This window comes from Ursus maritimus, unplaced genomic scaffold (genome assembly GCF_017311325.1).
Source record: "Ursus maritimus isolate PB19 unplaced genomic scaffold, ASM1731132v1 scaffold_2, whole genome shotgun sequence".
NCBI lineage: Eukaryota > Metazoa > Chordata > Mammalia > Carnivora > Ursidae > Ursus > Ursus maritimus.
This window is the reverse complement of record NW_024424452.1, coordinates 9860164-9877271: the sequence shown is the minus strand read 5'-3', so window position 1 is coordinate 9877271 and position 17108 is coordinate 9860164. Positions and strand designations below refer to the sequence as shown.

The window sequence follows — 17108 nt, the reverse complement described above, 5'->3', positions numbered from 1 at the left end:
CCGCGGGGCGGCCGCCGCGCATGCGGGGCTCACACGGCTGCAGCCGGCGCCGCTGCCACTCCCGGGAGCATGAAGGACCGAACCCAGGAGCTCCGTACGGTGAGTCCGGTCCCCGCGCGCCGCCGCTCGCCGCTCGCCGCCCGCCCCCCGCGCGCCGGCCGCTGCCCGCCCGGCCTCGGCGGTCACCCGGCAACAGCTCCTGCGTCCCCGGCCGGGCGGCAGGGAGAGGTGCGGAGCCCGGGACCCCGACCCGCCTCCGGGTCCCGCCCCTCGGACCTGCTCGGGGTCACGGGCTCGCGTGAGCTCGGCTGATGAGCTGGCGGGCTGGCACGCCCGGTCCTGGATAACTTTGCGCCCTTTGTTTGGGGGGTCGGAGGGCTATTATCGGATACCGGTGGCGGGACGGAAGGCTGACCTCTCCCGCGGCCCGGAGCAGGTCCCGTCTCTGTCCCCCCACTGTGCCTCATCACTGACCCTCCTGGCCCCCCCGCACGGGTGTGACAGACGGCGGGACCGCAGTGGGAAGGGGCCGGGGGCGGTCCCCTGCCCAGAGCCCAGCTGCGGGGCGCGTTGCGGAAACCGGGCCGCCGGGTGGGGCCGGGCTCCTCGGGCGGGCGCTGTCCCGTGGGGCACCCCGCCGCCTCCGTCACCTGTGGCTCCCATCACCTGTGGCTCCGCACCCCCGGCGCGCTCGGGGTCTGCTGCCCGCCCCGGTCCCAGAGGGGTCAGATTCGCCCCCAGTCCACCTTCCTGGCTTCCGGGCAGCCCCGGCCGGCGGCATTTTCAGACCCTTCCGGGTTCCTGCTCCGATTCCAACCTGAACCTATTTTTCCACCTGTGTCTTGGAGGTCCCCGGGGTGTGGCTCCTGGGGCGGGGTTTTGGGGGGAGTAAGAGGATGCGCAAAGGGTCTGACCACAGCCCACCCTCTCCTAGCCCTGACTGAGACCCCTGCCTCCTGCTCCTCATTTACCCCAACCCCCCCCCCACGCCGTCTCCCCTGGACTCTGACATTGACCAGGACATTCTCACCTCTGCCCTTGGAGATGGCAAACCTGGGGGCATGTGGAGGTAGTGAAGGAAATGAAGCCTGCCTGTGGGGAGGGGGCATCAGGGCTCTAGACGAGGATGACTCTTGTCCAGTCCCCTAGCTGACCACCTTGCTGTCTGGCAGGTGCCCTGCCCACAGTGCTGATCTGCCAGCTCACTGGCTCCTCAGAGCCCTCCCCTTGCTACCCCACTTGGAGCCAGAGACCGAGGTCCTCTTATATGGAAAGTTTCAAGTGTAGTTTGGCCTTTTGACCCCCTGGTTTGACCTGTCTGTCCAGAGGCTCCCTGCGTTTGTGCCCCGTCTCCCCCATTATACCAGTCTTGTCTCCTGGGCAGTCCGGAGCTGGGACCTGTACTCTCCTGTCTCCATCTCCCCCCTTCCTCTGGCTACCAGCCCCCACCTTCCCAACAGACCTTTTATTCCTGGCCAAATGCCCAGCCCCCAGGGTAAACCTCAGGAGGTTTCAGAGGAAGAAGATGGTCCCTCATGTCATATATGATGTCTAAACACTTCCCCCGCCAGCCTTTGCGGTTGCCCTCAAGCTTCCTGTGCTATGTTGAGTCAGAAAGAATGTTATCTCGGCATGAATGGCCGTGTGGTGCATTTACTGATGTTTGGGTGCCTGGTGGGTCAGACGAGAGTGTATAAGGGAACCAAGTGGTCAGGGGAACACAGTCCTTTACATGTGACAGGGTTTCTGGCACATCAGGCTTCATCCCCTCTGTTAAAGGGGAAACTGAGGCACAAGAGAGCAAATGGCATGCCTGGTAGCTCAAAAGGGATGGTAGAAAGGGGCTTTGTTCCAAAGACAGTCAGGCTGAGGCCTGGCTGGGACTGGGGGACCAAGTGGAGGGCTTGGGTTGTAGGGAGCTTGAACCCAAGTCTTTTGCTCTGTTGTGTGTCTCTGTGACCCCTCACCCCCACCCCCCCACACACATAACCACTAGCCATGGTGGTCCCTTAGATGGTGAGGCCTGGCTTCTCTGTGGATTCGCTGAGGCCTTCTCTCTAGACCCCACCCCGCAGGCATTCAGAACCCACAGAGGCTGCTGTGCTCATTGCTGGATGGCCCTGCCCACTGGGGGTTTCTTGCAGCCTGCAGGAGCCCACAGTGTTGGGGGGGGACAGATAGTCTTGCGGGGGGGCTGTCATTCCCACAACTCTCCCTCTGGGCCTTGGGTTCCCACCTATAAAAGTAGAGATAAGAAAACCTAGAGCCCAGTTTCTCAGGTCAAGGGGTGGTCACCTGAGTCTGACTCCATATTTAGGGGAGACCTTGAACCTCAGGAGTCAGAATTCTCAGAGATCAGAATCCCCAGGGACCAAGAGGCCAGTACTGGCTGGGCTGGACAGAGGTGGTGCTTGGGGCAGTGCCTTGCACCTCCCCCCTCCTTCCTCCCCCCTCCCCCCTCCCCCCTCCTTCCATTTCCACCCAGCGCCACCACATTTGGAAGGAAGGCAAAGGGAGCTTATTTATAAAAGTCACACTTGGGGAAGGAGCTGGCGCGTTTCCTCAGCGCTCTGCAGGCCAGGCTCGGCCCTCCAGCCTTCCCCAGCTCCCACTCCTCACGCCGCTGAGCCTCCAGGTGCACAGATGGAGTGAAGGGATCGTCCGGGGCCCTCGGAGCTCAGAAGCGCAACCCAGGGGCCTCAGAGGGGCGAAAACTGGCCCAGGGTCACAGAACCAGAGAGACTTAGGGCAAGGTGCCCCTGGGCAGCCCCACCTGGCATGTCACTGCCTCCTTCCCCCACCATTCAGAGGCCTCCCTGGTTTTCTTTCTGAGAACTTCTTGGAGCTGAACCTCCCTTCCCTGGGCCCAGGAGGGTGTTTATCTCTGTGCTGAGCCACAGGCAGGACAGGGGCCTGCTGCGGGAGCCAGAAAACAGAGAGGAGGGAGCGTTCAGGCCGCCGAACCCTGGAAGAAGGGAACCTGGGGTGGCCCAGAAGGGGTTGGATAGAAATGGGAGGAGGGAAGGTGGTCCAAAAGGAGGGACCCGCGTGAGTAAAGGCAGAGAGGTTGGAATGCCTAGCCAGGAGAGAATGGTGGGTGGTCTGATGGCTGCTCATTGGAGCAGCCGGGGCAGGTCTTGGTGGGGAAGCCCAGTGCGCCCCTGTGCCCCCCCATTCCCCTTTTCACTCCATTGCTGGGAAGAGGCTGGGTTCTTGCCTTAACCTCTCTGTGCCCATTTCATCCATACAGTGCAGCTGGCTGGATCCGCCTTACAGAGTAGAAGAATGGGGATATAAGAGTAGGCCTCCTTCCCTCCCCTTACCTCCTTGGGGTTTCCCAGAAGAAACAGTGGGTTTGGACACATTGTCACCTGGGGTGCAGCCGGAATGACCTTTAGGTACGATCTAGTCCAACCTCCTCTTTCACAAGTTGGAAAACTGAGGTCTGGAAAGGGCCAGGGGTTTATCTAAGGTCACGTGGTGTGTTGGGGTGGGGGAGTGCTGGGGCTGAAGCCTGCTGCTCTCCACAGGCTGAGGCTGCCTCCTGGAGCTGCCCTGGGGCTCTGGTCAGGGGCAGGGATCTGGAGGTGAAGGGCATACATCGGATGGGAAGAAGGTGAAGGGGTCAGATGAGGGTGGAGGGGAGGCCCTCTTTCCTGGAGACCCAGTTTGGCCTCACATACCCCTGACTCAGCTCTGGGTCTCTCTGCTCTAGTGGTATTGACTTTGATTCGTCATTAAAAACAAGAAGGGGGAAAAAATAGCCCTTGAGGCAGACAGCAGCCAATTCCTGCTCAGGAGGAATGAATCAACCCTGCTGGCTGGCCTCCTGCCATCCATCCCCAGGGGCCCGGCCTGGAGGCTGCCCGGCCTCCGAGCCTCTTGGAGGAATCACACTTCTGTTTCCAGGAAGATATCCTGGAATCCTGGAGCCTCTGCCAGGAGAGACCACCAGGGCTCTCTGGCCTCTTCTGGAAGCTTAGGGCTTCTGGCCAGGGCAGCCTTCATTCCGGATGGCTTGGGCCAGAGGCCTAATGAGGCCAGAGCCTGTAAGAGGAGTAAGATCAGACCACTGGTTCTCAACTGTGGGGTGGGAGCTTTGTATAAACTTAGCCTTACCAGCCCCAAACCCCTAAATTCGGATTTGGTCTCTCTGGGTTAGAACCCTGGAAGCGGGTTTTTGGGTTTTTTTTTTTTAAGCCTTCCAAGGGATCACAGTGCTGAAACAGGGCTAAAAACCACCGAAAGATGAGCAAGAAACACCACAAGTCAAATGTTGGATGGATGTGAGAGGAAGAGGAGGAAAGTAGATGCACCCTGGTTTCTGATTTGGGGGGCTTTTGGGAATGAGGGGTTTCAGAGGAGGGACTCAGGAGGACGAGGCAGAACCTAGTTTGGGCCAGGTGGCAGGTCAGGTGCTCACATGAGGCCTGAGTGGGCTTATCCTGAGGATGTTTGCCGCTTCCAGCTTGCAACCACCGCAGACTCTAGCTGCCACCTCAGGTCCCCAGACCAGTCCAGCCCTCTTTCTGGAGCTGCGATTCTCACTCTCAGAGTGACAGGTTGGCAGGTTTCCAAGGGAGCTGGGGCCCTCGTGATTCTAAACTATCTGGGTGCTCCCTTTGTGCATGTCGGTGATGCCCACCCTGACCATCCCGGGACACGAGGAGACACCAGCCTAGTTCCTACTTCCTTTTGGGTCAGGAGTGTGTCTGGGTTTGGGGCTTGTCATTTATTTAGTGTCCAGTGAAACCTGATTGGGGTCGTAGTTAACCTGGAGGATGTCTCTAGAAAGGTGCCACAGGGTTCTGGCCTAGATATGGATGAGGTTGCAGGGGGCCTCAGAGTCATGAGCAACCAGATTCCCACAAAGTGGAACAAGGATCAGAACAAACGAAGAAATTAGGCAAAAAAAAGTCCTTCACTTGAGCCTAAAATCCGATCAAGTAGACAGTGGTGGGGAAGGGCTTGGGGCTTTTCTGGGCAGGAAGTGCTATATGATCACTTATACTGATATCTGGTTGCATTAACAAAGGTAGACCACGTGAAAGGAGGGAGGGGATGGGTCAGCTCTTTGGTACCACTTAGACCACAATCAATAGCAGATTCAGTTTGTATCATGTGCCGCAGAAGAAGATAGAGGCTGAACCAGACAAGTCTGGGGCAGGGGTTGCATCTTAGAGCTCTGGGAGGGATCTGAGGGAAAGGGAATGGTCAACTTGAGGAGAAAAACCCAGGGAAGGTGTGGACGCTGCCTTCAGCTCTCTGGCAAGGCCAGCCCAGGGAAAGGGCACCAACAGGTTCTTTATGGCTTAGGGCCACAGGAAAGGGACAAGTGGGGGAGAGCTGCCTGTGAAAGCTAGTGAGCTCTCCATCACAGGAGATATGCAAGCTGAGGCTGGCAGCTGAGGCCAAGGTGACTTTTCGGGTCCCTTAGGGCCTGAGAGCGTGTGGCTGTGGTTCCAGTAGAGATGTGAATAGTGTGTGGGGGACCAAGGGGCAAGATACTGACGGGGGGGAAGGCTTCTGAAAGGAGGTAGCATCTGAGGATGAGGGGGATGTCCGCTTCGTGGAATCAGCATTCCAGGCTGAGGGCACTGCATGGGGCAAGGGAAGACAGCAGGTGGGTCGTGGAGGCAGGGAGGTGGCTTAGGTGGGGTGTGCCAGGGTCCAGTTTCAGGCTGCGGCAGTGAAGTGACAAGGGGCAGTGGGTGGAATGTCATGAGGAGGAAGAAGAGCCAGGACTCGGTAAGGAAGGGGTCCCCACGGAGAACGTCCTCAGGATTTTGCTTGGAATGACCCCTGATGTCACCGAGGCTGTGAAGTCAGGCCCTTAGCCCTCCAGTTGGCTTTGGGGCCAATCCGAGTGCCACCTTCGGGGTGGACCCCAGCCTGGGAGCCCCAGTCCGGCCCTGGCCCCAGGTGTCGCCTTCCTCAGCTCTGCCCTCATGGCCGGAGGGCCGGGAGGAGAGCGTGGACATCCTTCCCGCCAACCTTGTGTTGGAGAAACTCCCTGACTGCAGCCGTCAGTTTTCTGGGGAGGCTGTGGAGGGAGCAGGTCGGAGCTGCTGGACGCTGGAGAAGATACGTCCTTGTTTTACAGATGGGCAAGCTGAGGCCCAGGGAGAGCAGCAGCCCAGATCCCAGGGGTCTCTGGCAACAGCTTTTGTCTCTGGAAACTCTGATGCCCTTGACTTTGGCCCTAGCCGGTCATTACTCTTCCTTGGAGGGGAGCTGGAAAATTCTCCTTCCGTCCTTTCCTGTCCATCCCTCTCTTTCTCTAGATGCCAAAAAGTCAGATAGGCAGGCCGCTGAAGGGCAGGAGCTCCTGGGGCCACCTCCCAACCTGGCAGGCTGTCCTGGAGGGGGACCTAGGCTCCTCCAGACTGCACGCTGCCTCAGTTTCCCTAAGGAGTGCTCCTCTAGCTTAGCTCCTGTGCCTGGCAAGGTTCACCAGTATGGAAATGGCTCCTAGATTCTCTTTGTCTATAGGTGGGCTTGGCTGGGGGGAGGGGGCCACCTGGTAGCAGCCACAGGCACTTGTGGGAGCGAGGATTTATTTTAGCTGCTGGGGGAGGAGGTGTGATCTCTTGATGAGAGGGGCCTGTCAGAGCCGCCTCCATAAAGCTCCCAACCAACCCCCTCTGCTGTCTGGTCCCACTCTGGTAGGGCAGTGGGACCCCGAGAGCCCCAGGGGCACAGCCCCTTACAGAACACGCTGTGCCTTCCCACCCTTTCTCAGCCTTCTGTCCCTGTAGCCAGGCGTCACCGTCCCCACTGCACACAGGAGCAAACAGACCCAGAGGGCACGTCCCTCAGCCAGCCTGTGTCTGTGCTGGGCACAGAACCTGGGTCCCTCTCCAGCAGGCTAGCTGGGCCCAGCCTGCTGGGTCCCCTAGCTTCACCATCCCTTGACCTCCACCTGCCCCTGTCCTCAGCTCTGACCCTGATGTAAGAGAGATGAAGGTGAAGGCCGGTGCCGAGCCTGCCCACGCCTCCTCCCCGTGGGGTGCTGAGACCTGAAGGGGTGTCACCAAGCCTGATAACCCCAGTCTGAGGGGCCGGTCGCAGCCTCGGTGTCCTGGCCTTGGCCGTGGAGAGGGACTTGCCCTTGCCCTTGCCCTCAGCGTGGGCTGCCCCTGGCGCCTCGAAGTGTATGAGGCAGACAGTGATGAGTGCGGGCAGCACACTGGCAAGTCCGAGGCATAATTACTGCACCCTGTGATGGGGGTGGCTTTTGTCCAGCTGCTCCAGGGTGGCGGGGTGGGGCCTAGGGCGGGCCCCGGGCCAAGTGACATGACTGGCCTCTCAGGCTGGTTGGCCCAGCTCTGGGCCTGGAGGGAGAGAGGACCGAGGTCTGATGACGCGGGGAGAGCTGAATTTGCAGGGCTCCGCACTGGCAGCATCTCAGGCCTGCTGGAGGCGCTGGGGGACGGCTTGTGTCTGAGCCAGCCTACCTTTCCGGAGGCAGGTGTGGGTGGCGCCCAGGTCTCCCACTCCCGGACCCCTCTGCCCCCAGAAAGGGAGCTTGGGAACTTTGGGCCCCATCCTAATTAAAACCATAGGGATCAGAAAGTAGAGAATGCTGGCTTCCAGGCAGCCTGTCCCAGGCAAGGTCCGTGAGTTGGGGCCACTGGCCAGGGAACCAAGGCTTTCCAGCTGCTTCCTAGGGTGAGGGGAATGCTGGGCGGACCCTGGTCCTGTGGGGAAGTGGCAGGCAGCTGGGCAGGGGAAGGAGTACATGGCCTAGGGGTAGAGAGTTCGCCCTGTCCCCAACTCGACAGGCAAGGCCTCTCATCTTATGCTGGGTCCCCAGGGGTCCTCCAGGTCTGACTGTGGCTGGGAGCTGAGGGCACAGCCAGACCTCGTGTCTGCCAAGAGGAGAGAGGGCAGTGGTCAGGGCCCCGGAGCTGAGCCCACGAGCCTGCTGTATATGGATGCTGGGCAGTGGGCCTACCACAGGTCTGCTCACATGTACATACCCTTGCGCAGGCCAAGGACAGCGACGATGATGATGATGTCACTGTCACCGTGGACCGGGACGGCTTCATGGATGAGTTCTTTGAACAGGTGGGAGCCAGCGAACCCCACGTCCCCGAATACACGGGCAGACCTTAGGGGGGGACCCACATCACACCCCCACCCTCACCCCCACCCCCATCCGAAGCCTGGTCCAGCCTGTCCCTGAGCCTGACCGCCAGCCCCAGTCTGACCCAGCCCCGGGCCCATGAGCGCCCTCCCCGGTCCGCTCCCGACCGCCCGGCCTCGGTGCGCAGGTGGAGGAGATCCGCGGCTTCATTGACAAGATCTCGGAGAACGTGGAGGAGGTGAAACGGAAGCACAGCGCCATCCTGGCCTCCCCCAACCCTGACGAGAGTGAGTGTGTGCGCGATGGAGGGGCGGCCTCCAGGCCTCCTGGAAGGCGCTGCTGCCGAGGCGGGGCTCCTGGATCCCCAGCACCCTCACTGTGGGTCAGCTGAGGGGTGCCTGGGCCTGGCCAGGGTGGGAAGGGCTCCGTGGAAAGCTTTGGGGAACACAGCTGGCCCAGGCCTGGGTGGGGGTCAGTGCACCCGGCTCTCACGCAGGCTCGCGTGGAGTGGGGCACCGTCCTGGGCCCAGCCCCGCCCCCTCCAGGTAAGCTGGGTGGGTGGGTGCTGCCCGACTCCAAAGGAAGCCTCTCCGCCCAGCCCCTCCCTTTCCCGAGCCTCCCGGGGGAGCAGATGGCAGCGCTGAGCCTCAGCGCTGTGGGAGGGCAAGCCGGCCAAGCAGGAGGAGCTTCCGGAAAGAGCGAGCAGCCCTGGCACCTGGCCACTGGTACCCCGGAGCCGGGCCTTCTCAGGGCTCCAGGAAGTCACCCTCTCCCTCCGCGCAGGGAGCCTCTGTGTGTCTGCATTTCACTCCGTCTGCAGACAAGCCCCCCTGACCCTTCTGTCACCATTCCTGGCAAGGTGTTGATGACTGCCCTGCCCTGTGCCAGGCTGACAGCACACTGGCCTGAGATTCCTTCCCCTCAGCCCCGGGGAGTCAGTGCCAGCACGGGGGCCTGGGCCTGTGACCTGGGCATGCGCACACCGCTCCTGCTGGCTCACCTCCTTGCCCGCCTCTCCAGCCCCTTCGAAAGGCATCAGCCCAGGGGACCCCAAGATCGCATGGGTTTGCGTGTGGCCTCCAGCTGTGCCTCCCCGGCCCCCGGGCCCCGTCCACAGGCATCCTCAAGCCCCCAGAAGAAATCTCTCCACAGCCCCTACAGTGCGCTGGAACCCGAGGCCAGGGCCAGGCCGAACGAGCCCAGGGCCGGGCCCTTGGAACGCAAAACAAGTCTGCTGGGAGCCGGGAGACTGTCCCAGGAATGGGTGGGAAGGAGAGAGGGCTACCCAAGGCAGGGCCCACGTTCAGTGTGGCCACAGTGTGTGCCCCTCTCCCTAGAGATTGGTCTCGGGTAGCAGCATGTGACATCATAGGTCTTCACGCGCATGGGTGTCTGAGTCCATGTGTCTGCATGTGTGTCCCTCCTGCTGACGGTCAGAGGGGGCCGACTGGGCGAACAGTACTGGAAAGAGCTGAGGCACTCCCCTGCTGCCAGACGGGGCAAGCGTGGAGCAGCGGAGACACCAGTTCCTTTCTCTCGGCTCCGTTGTCCCACCTTCCACTCGAGGTCTCCCCATGTCGTAGAGTCAGTAGCGACCCATTCCGAATTGCCGAGAGCCAAGCAGTCAGGACCGGCCGGCGGTCACTGATGTGGGGAGGGAGCTCCTCAGTAAGGGTTCTAGAGCAGAGGGAGCAGTTTCCGAGGAGTCACTGGGAAAGATGGCAGCGAGCGGAGGGCTTTCCTGGGCCGAGGCCTCCTCTGCCTCCCCTGGGGGCTGCCATCCGGGCTGGGCTATTTTGGGTCTGAGCAAAAGAGGCAGAGACGTCAGAGCAGCTGGTAACCAAGTTTCCTTTGTTCGTATGAATGAGGCGCCCTCCTCCGCTCCTCGAAGCCCCCCACCTCACGATCCACTTAGTAGCCCCCCCCCACCATCAGCTGCTGGAAATGCCCCTCCCAGCCCCCTCTAGGAGAGGCCCAGCCCCAGAGGAAAGCAGACAGTGGGTAAGAAAGGCTCAGCCAGGAGCTCAGTCCTGGTTTCTGTAGGAAGTAGAGTCCGGGGGTTGCCCTGAGGCTGGGGCGCTGTCAGGAGCCACCGCTCCAACCAGTACCCTGCGGGAAGCGGCCACCATGCCCCACTTGGCCAGTCAACCCCTCGATGGGGGCGGAGCGAGCTGGGTACCCCCGTGGCCTCTGCTGGCATTAGAGAGATGGTTCCAGTTGGAACAAGGGCCAGAAACACTAGGCTGTGGCCTTCCCCCAGCCTCACCGTCACAGCACCAATCACCTGCTGGTCCGAGGCCAACTGTGTGCCGGGGGCACACCTCTCTGAACCTCTTCTCCATCAGCTCCCTTCCAGGCCAGGTGTCTCATGCCCCTGTGCACCCACGGGGCACGCAGCGGCTGGCCTCCGCGGAGCTCAGTACCTGGGAAGGGGGGCCTCCAGAGCACAAGGTCTCCCCCACCCATGGTGCTCTGTGGAGGGGGGCTGGCTTCAGCCTCCCTGGCCCCCGGCTCTGCCACCCCGTTGGCTGGATGTCTGTCCCCCCCAGGGCTACCAGGTGACTCTAGGTGAGCCCGCACCCCCCACATTCGACTCAGGCAAGCACCGAGTAAATGCTCCCTGGGGCCAAGTCCAGCGTTGCCGGCTGCTCGCAGCAATTTCTGCCTTAAATTTAGACCCATCTGTTATCTGCAGGGGGTGGGAGAGCCAGCGAGCAGGAAGGGAGGCTCCTTGCAAAGCAGCACCAGAGGGGGTGAGGCTGCAGCTGCTGTGGCCTGGCCCAGGACTGCGGGGGCAGGCCGAGCCTTAGCCAGGGGCAGGGGGAGCACTGGGGACCCCGCGACTGGGCCCTCTGGCACCAGAGGCTGACCCTGACTGTCAGGCAGTGGGCAGAGCCCTGGGTGTCTACCCTCTACCCCTTCTGCTTCACCAGAGACGAAGGAGGAGCTGGAGGAGCTCATGTCTGACATAAAGAAGACCGCAAACAAAGTTCGCTCCAAGTTGAAGAGTGAGTCTGGGCGCCATCCGGGCCTTGTCTGGGAGGTGGGGGGCACTTGGGCCCACTTCCTCCGCCTACCGTGGCTCTCACCAACGCTGAGGGGAACACTGGGTCTTGCTTTCCTCTATGAGGGTGCCGTCATGTGCCCGTTCTCTCAGCCACTAGCTGGCAAGGCTTGTTCGGGCCAGGCGTGGGGCTGGGCCTTGGGACAGCCGCCTGAGGCTTCGGTGAGGGGGTGCTCCACCCTGGGAATTGTCCCCTGCTTCAGCTAACGAGGGTTCAGGGGCTGGCCAGCACCACCTGCTCCCACACACAAAGCCCGGTGTGTCTGCGTGAGTGCAGGGGTGCACGGGCCTGGGCGCTATGGGCCCTCCTCCCCGGGGCATGGCCCCTTGTTGGGTGCACGGGCTTCCTGAGCAGAAGGCAGGGGGGGCCTGAGCCGCTAGGCCTAGTACACAGTAGGTGCTCACACACACACAGCTTGGTGTGTGCCTGAGGCCTCGCAGGTGGGTGTGCGTCTGTGCGCACGCCGACCCGCATGGTGCCCGGATGGGCCCCTGTCGGCCCCTCTGTCAGTGCCTGGAGCACCTTCTTCCTCGGCTTCGTGTGTGACCGCCCCCCACAGTCCGCACTAGACCCTCCCGGGGGAGCTCCAGAGCCAGCTCCTGGGTGTGTGGGTCCAAGAGGGAGGGGACAGTGGTGAGGAGAACAGGTGGTGGCTCAGCAGCTCTCCGTTCCCCCAGGCATCGAGCAGAGCATTGAGCAGGAGGAAGGCCTCAACCGCTCCTCCGCGGACCTAAGGATCCGAAAGACACAGGTGCTGCTGACGGGCCTCTGGGGTGGGCTGGCGGGCGCTGGAGCCCTGGGGCTCTGGAGCTGGGCCTGACACCTGCACCCCGTCTCGCACCCCCAGCACTCCACGCTGTCCCGCAAGTTTGTGGAGGTCATGTCCGAGTACAATGCCACACAGACGGACTACCGTGAGCGCTGCAAGGGCCGCATCCAAAGGCAGCTGGAGATCAGTGAGCTGGGGGGGCCAGGGTGAGGGGTGGGAGTGGGGCTGAACCCCGCGCGAGGTGTGCAGGGCTCAGTGTGACCCCTGCTCGCAGCTGGCCGGACCACGACCAGTGAGGAGCTAGAGGACATGCTGGAGAGTGGAAACCCGGCCATCTTTGCTTCTGGGGTGAGTGTGAACCACTCCCCCAACCCCCACAGGGACCCCTGGTGTGTGTGCAAAGTGCTGGGGCCGGTCAGTCTTTGGACACAGCCACCTTGCGAGGCTGGTTTCAGAGAAAGCTGAGTCCCAGAGAGGAAAAGAGACCAGACTGTGGCCACATAAATGTTAGTGGCACAGGTATTAAGACCCCTGTCTCCTGGTTCCTCTCAACTGGGTCCACTTCCTTGCTTCTCCTGTCCATTTGCCATTGGCCTCCTACCACCATCCTCAGGGCCTTGTTCCTCTCCTGGGAGACACGGTGCCCTTGGCCGTCTCTACATTCAAGCGATGCTTGAGCAGGGGGCTTCCTGAAGGCGGCGGCCCACAGTGTGGAAGGCAGCTAGGGGCTGTGGGTTTCAGGAGAGAAGAGAGGGGTAGTTGCCCTCTCTGGGAGGCTGACCGGAAGGAGAGGAGAAGGGAGAAAGGCCATTCAAGGCCTGGGTCCTTGGGGGCCGTCAGTTTGGCCTCTGTACCATGCTGGCGAGCAGTGATTACGTGGTAGGCACAGGCGGCCCCACATGAACGCTGAGAAGTCCGTCCCCGAGAAACCTGGTAACAGCTAGTAAGAACCAAGCAGCAAGTGGGGGGAGTGCTATGGCTGAGGAGGGGGCCACCGCCCATCCCAGCTCCCTTCGCCCTTGGCCTGCCACCCTGGCCCAGGCCCCCCTCCCTGCCCCCTGCAGCAGGCTCGTGTCCCAGCCCACTGCTCCCGCCCCCTAGATCATCATGGACTCCAGCATCTCGAAGCAGGCTCTGAGCGAGATCGAGACGCGGCACAGCGAGATCATCAAGCTGGAGAACAGCATCCGCGAGCTGCACGACATGTTCATGGACATGGCCATGCTTGTGGAGAGCCAGGTAAGAGTCCAGGGCCCCACTGCCCTCCGCCCGCCCGGCCCACAGCAGCACCCAGGCCTGCACTAACCCCTACCCTCTTTGCCTGACACGCTGCCCTGCCCGGGAGGGACCGAGTCTCCAGGTAACTAACCACCTGCCGTCGAAACTGCCTCCAGGGCCAGGCCCACCTGAAGGACCCCGTCCTCTGCATGGCTCTGCTACCAGGCTCCAGGCGCTGCATGACTCTGCTAGGCCCTCCAGAACCCCAGGCCCTGCATGGCCCTCCACCCAGCCTTGTCCTGTGTAGTCACCAGCCGTTTGTCATGCGGGCACTGTGGACGGCCACTTTCTAGGCGCTGGAAGTATAGCAGTGACCAGGACAGCGGAGGGCCTGCTTCCTGGAGCTAATGTTGGGGGGGGGGGGCAGAAGAGCAGCAGAAGGAAATGACAAATGGAATGTTCTCCAGTTGTGCCGGGTGCTCAGGAGACATTAGGAGGAGGCAGTGAGATAGAGCAGCGGTTCTACAACTTGAAAGGGGCCCAGGAATCACTTGGCGGGGGGCTTGGAGGTTTCCTGGTCCCCGTTCCCAGATATTGGTAGGTTGGAGTGGGTGTCTGTGAATTTGCATTTCTGACAGGTTCGAGGGGGAAGCTGATGCTGCTAGTCCCAAGCCAACACTTGGGGTAACACCGTAATAGCATCCCTGCAGTGGCCACTTTGGACAGGGGTGGTCAGGGAAGGCTTCCCTGAGGAGGTGCCATTTGAGCTCAGGAGACTTCCCAGAATGACTGAAGAGCAGGGCCAGCAGAGCCCGGCCCTGAGACTGGCAAGAGCCCAGCTCGCTCATAGAGGAGGTCGTGCAGCTGGAGCTCAGCGGGGGTGGTGAAGGTGATGCCGGGCTTCTGGATTCTTTTCTAGATCGGAGGGTCTGAAGCGTGGGTATGGTGTGAGCCGAGTTAGGAAGGTGGGAGGCCACGAGGAGGCTGCTGCCGTCATGGGCAGAGAGACCGTGGCGATCTGGACACCAGCAGGAGCAGGGACTTGGAGAGAGTGGTCATTTGTCACGGCACCACTGCTGGGGGGGGTGGTCTTGGGCAGTGTCCGAGCGGCCTCTGGGGGCTGCTGGGACCAGGTTACAGGGTCTAGAAGGGCTACAGGAGTAGGCAGGGATTCTTATATGTCAAAGACTGAAGACAGTCGGAGCTGGGTAGCACCACCATGCCCCCGAGGATGGAGCGGGACCCTGTCCAGAGCACCCACTCCTGCCCCTGCCTCCCTGCACCTCCTTCCCGGCCGGCTGCGTGCTCTGCATGGTCCCCACCCCTGTGGCTGAGACTGCATGGCCAGGTTCCTCCCCAGGACGGCCGCTCAGTGGGGACAGGAGGGAGCTGCCCCTGGGACCTGGCCTGAGGGGCACAGGTGAGAGGCTGTACCCCATCTCCTCACGCCCCCACTTTTCTTTCTCTGACCTCAGGGTGCTTTCCCAGAATCCTGTCCCGAGGGGGGCCCCCTGGAGCTCACGGGTGCTGGCCCTGCAGGGGGAGATGATTGACAGGATTGAGTACAACGTGGAACATTCGGTGGACTACGTGGAGAGGGCCGTGTCTGACACCAAGAAGGCCGTCAAGTACCAGAGCAAGGCGCGCCGGGTCAGTAGCCGCCCTCTGCCCATTAGAGCCCTGGGGACCACCGCATATCCCTCCCCACTCTGCCTTGACCCCTTCTCCGGGCTCTGACTGGGCCCTCACCCCGAGGCCTTCAGCTCCCCGCTGTCACTGCCTCCCTGGGTGCCTTCCAGGCTGTCCCCTCCCCAGTGCTGATGCTGGTTCTGTCCCCCAGACCCCCAGCCCCGCTTAGGGGCCCCTCTGCTTGTGTGCCCCGCCCCTCCGAGCCCTGCCCCAGCCCGCAGCCTCCTGCCCCGTCTGAGGCCGCTCCTCCTTGCCTCCCTGCCTCCCCTGCAGAAGAAGATCATGATCATCGTCTGCTGTGTGGTCCTGGGCGTTGTCATCGCCTCCACGTTTGGAGGCATCTTCGGATAGAAGCCACCCCAGCCGCCACTCCACTCGGGACGGTCTGCCCTCAGGAGGCCCCCTGGCTGCTGCTGCCTTCCGGCTCGGAGCCCCTCCCTTCCCACGCGGTACCGCTCCTTTCTCCGCCGTAGGGCCCTCCACACCCACCCTGCCCTGAGCCGTCGTGTGCATGATCTCTGTGACCGTGTGTGTCTGTACCGAGGAGCCAGCGGGGTGGGGCAGGTCAGCAAGGAACAGACTCAGGCCCTGGCCCTTCCCAGGTAGCGCTGCCCAGGGTAGCCACGCTCCCCTCCCCCCACCTCCCATAATTCCACTCCAGCCTGGGGTCTGCCCTCTCCCGGGACCAGAGCTCTCTCTGGACCCCAACCTTGCCTCCTCCTGACTGGCCCATCCGCCCTGACCTCTGTCCTCTCCAGCTGTCCCCCTAAGCCGAGCCCCTGAAGGGGTGGGGACCAGCTGGCCACATGGTGCTGCTTTTCAGGTTAGGGGAGGGGTGGCCCTGAGAGACAGCCCAGCTCTAAGCCTCTAACAGCTGATCACTGCCAGGGAGGCTCAGGGTGCCGTGGCCAGGTGGCTTCTGGCTGTGTCAAGACCAGGCTCCCTCCCCTGCCTAGGGGCAGAGTCCAGCAGGTCTTGGCTGCCTCATCCTCCCTTCCCACACATTCCTACAGCCCCAGGAGCAACTTCTCTGGGTTATGCCTGACCCCAGGTAACATTCTACAAGAGGCCGTCTGGCACCTGCTTTCCAGCCACCCTGCGAGCTAGGGGGGCCGTCGGGCCTCGGCCATAGCCGAAGCCCACACCCTGGGCCTGTCACCCTCCCTGGCAGGCCTCAGGTTCTCAAGCCATCGCGTGTTGCATGTTTGGGACAGTGGTCCCTGCTCTCTTGTGCTCTGGGAAGTCAGACACCACTTCAGGCCTGCAATCGCGTCCTGCCCTTGCTGTTCCCCCACTGACGTGCCACGTGGGTGTCTGGTGTCTGGGATGCAGTATTCAGCAGCCAGCCAGGGAGGAGTCCCTCCCTCCTTCCCATCTCGGGGCTTCTCAAGTCAGAAACGTGCCCCCACCCAAGACCCCTCTTCCTCGTTGACAGGCTAGGAGTGTGCATGCGAGTGCATGCAGTAGGGGATGGGGCCACGTCTGTGCCCCGCCTTCCCTCAGCTCTGCTCCTGCCCAGTGACCGTGACCACTGTCCGTGTTGCCTTCTTAACAGCGACTTCCCTCCCCCCACTTCACCAAAGGTCTTGGTACAGCCAGCTGCCCATTTTGTGAAATTTTTATGTAGAATAAACATTTGTATCTGTACCATGCCTCTGCTCTAGATTTCTTACTGTCACTCTGTCACAGGCTTAGAACTTGGGGGTCAGTGTGCATATAGCACGACAGGAAGGAGAGACTGCCTCAGCCTTCAAGCTCCAGGCCCCCTGGCCCCTCCACCCCAGCCTGAATGTCTCTCCCCTCCTTACTTGAAGCCTGATGCCTGTTCTGTACTGTGGCCCATAGCTGTCCCCTCCTCCCACTATTCTCAGAAGTCACGAGGGACCCCCAGATCCCCCTCCTCTTGGCATGCTCCAGTCCCCCACCCCCACCCCAGGGCAGGACTTGCCTTGCCCTTCTGACCACTAGAAATTGGGACAGGAGACAGGCCCAGAAGGCAACCAAGTGCTGGGCCGATCAGCAGTTGGTGCAGCTCAAGGTCAAAGGTCAGCCCAGGCCACAAGCCGCTCTTCACCAGAGGGCAACTGGAGACTGGGCAGTGGCCTCAGGTCAGTGGGTCCCACGGATACGTTTCATCCTGCCCATCCTTCCCAAAGTGGCCTCATGCTGGAGTAGGTAAGCAGCCTGAAATGAAATCTGCCTGTGTTCCCTGTACGTTAAAAAGGTACTTTTCACACACTTAAGTTCTTCAAGCCTCATCTGGACCTGGGGAATCAGG

The 17108-nt window shown here is 61.6% G+C and overlaps 1 protein-coding gene across 2 annotated transcripts; it reads left to right on the top strand.

The window, feature by feature from the left end:
- STX1A (syntaxin 1A) lies at nucleotides 1–16477 on the top strand. Of its 2 annotated transcripts, none has more exons than XR_005835978.1 (10): nucleotides 1–99; nucleotides 7993–8070; nucleotides 8277–8376; nucleotides 11023–11097; nucleotides 11832–11905; nucleotides 12002–12110; nucleotides 12198–12271; nucleotides 13025–13162; nucleotides 14617–14791; nucleotides 15104–15137. XR_005835978.1 is itself a non-coding variant. In XM_040634944.1 (10 exons), the coding sequence occupies exons 1-10, from the start codon at nucleotides 70–72 to the stop codon at nucleotides 15179–15181; spliced, it is 867 nt and encodes a 288-aa protein (XP_040490878.1). In that variant the 5' UTR covers nucleotides 1–69; the 3' UTR covers nucleotides 15182–16477. The 2 variants fall into 2 exon arrangements, 1 of the variants encoding a protein (XP_040490878.1); XM_040634944.1 differs by having other exon boundaries at nucleotides 14681–14791; nucleotides 15104–16477.
- The last annotated feature ends 631 nt before the right edge of the window (nucleotides 16478–17108 follow it).

Coding starts and splice junctions, on each gene's coding strand:
- STX1A (XM_040634944.1), top strand. CDS start 70: ATGAAGGACCGAACCCAGGAGCTCCGTACG. Junction 11,098..11,831: donor AGTTCGCTCCAAGTTGAAGA/GTGAGTCTGGGC, acceptor CCGTTCCCCCAG/GCATCGAGCAGAGCATTGAG. Junction 11,906..12,001: donor TAAGGATCCGAAAGACACAG/GTGCTGCTGACG, acceptor TCGCACCCCCAG/CACTCCACGCTGTCCCGCAA.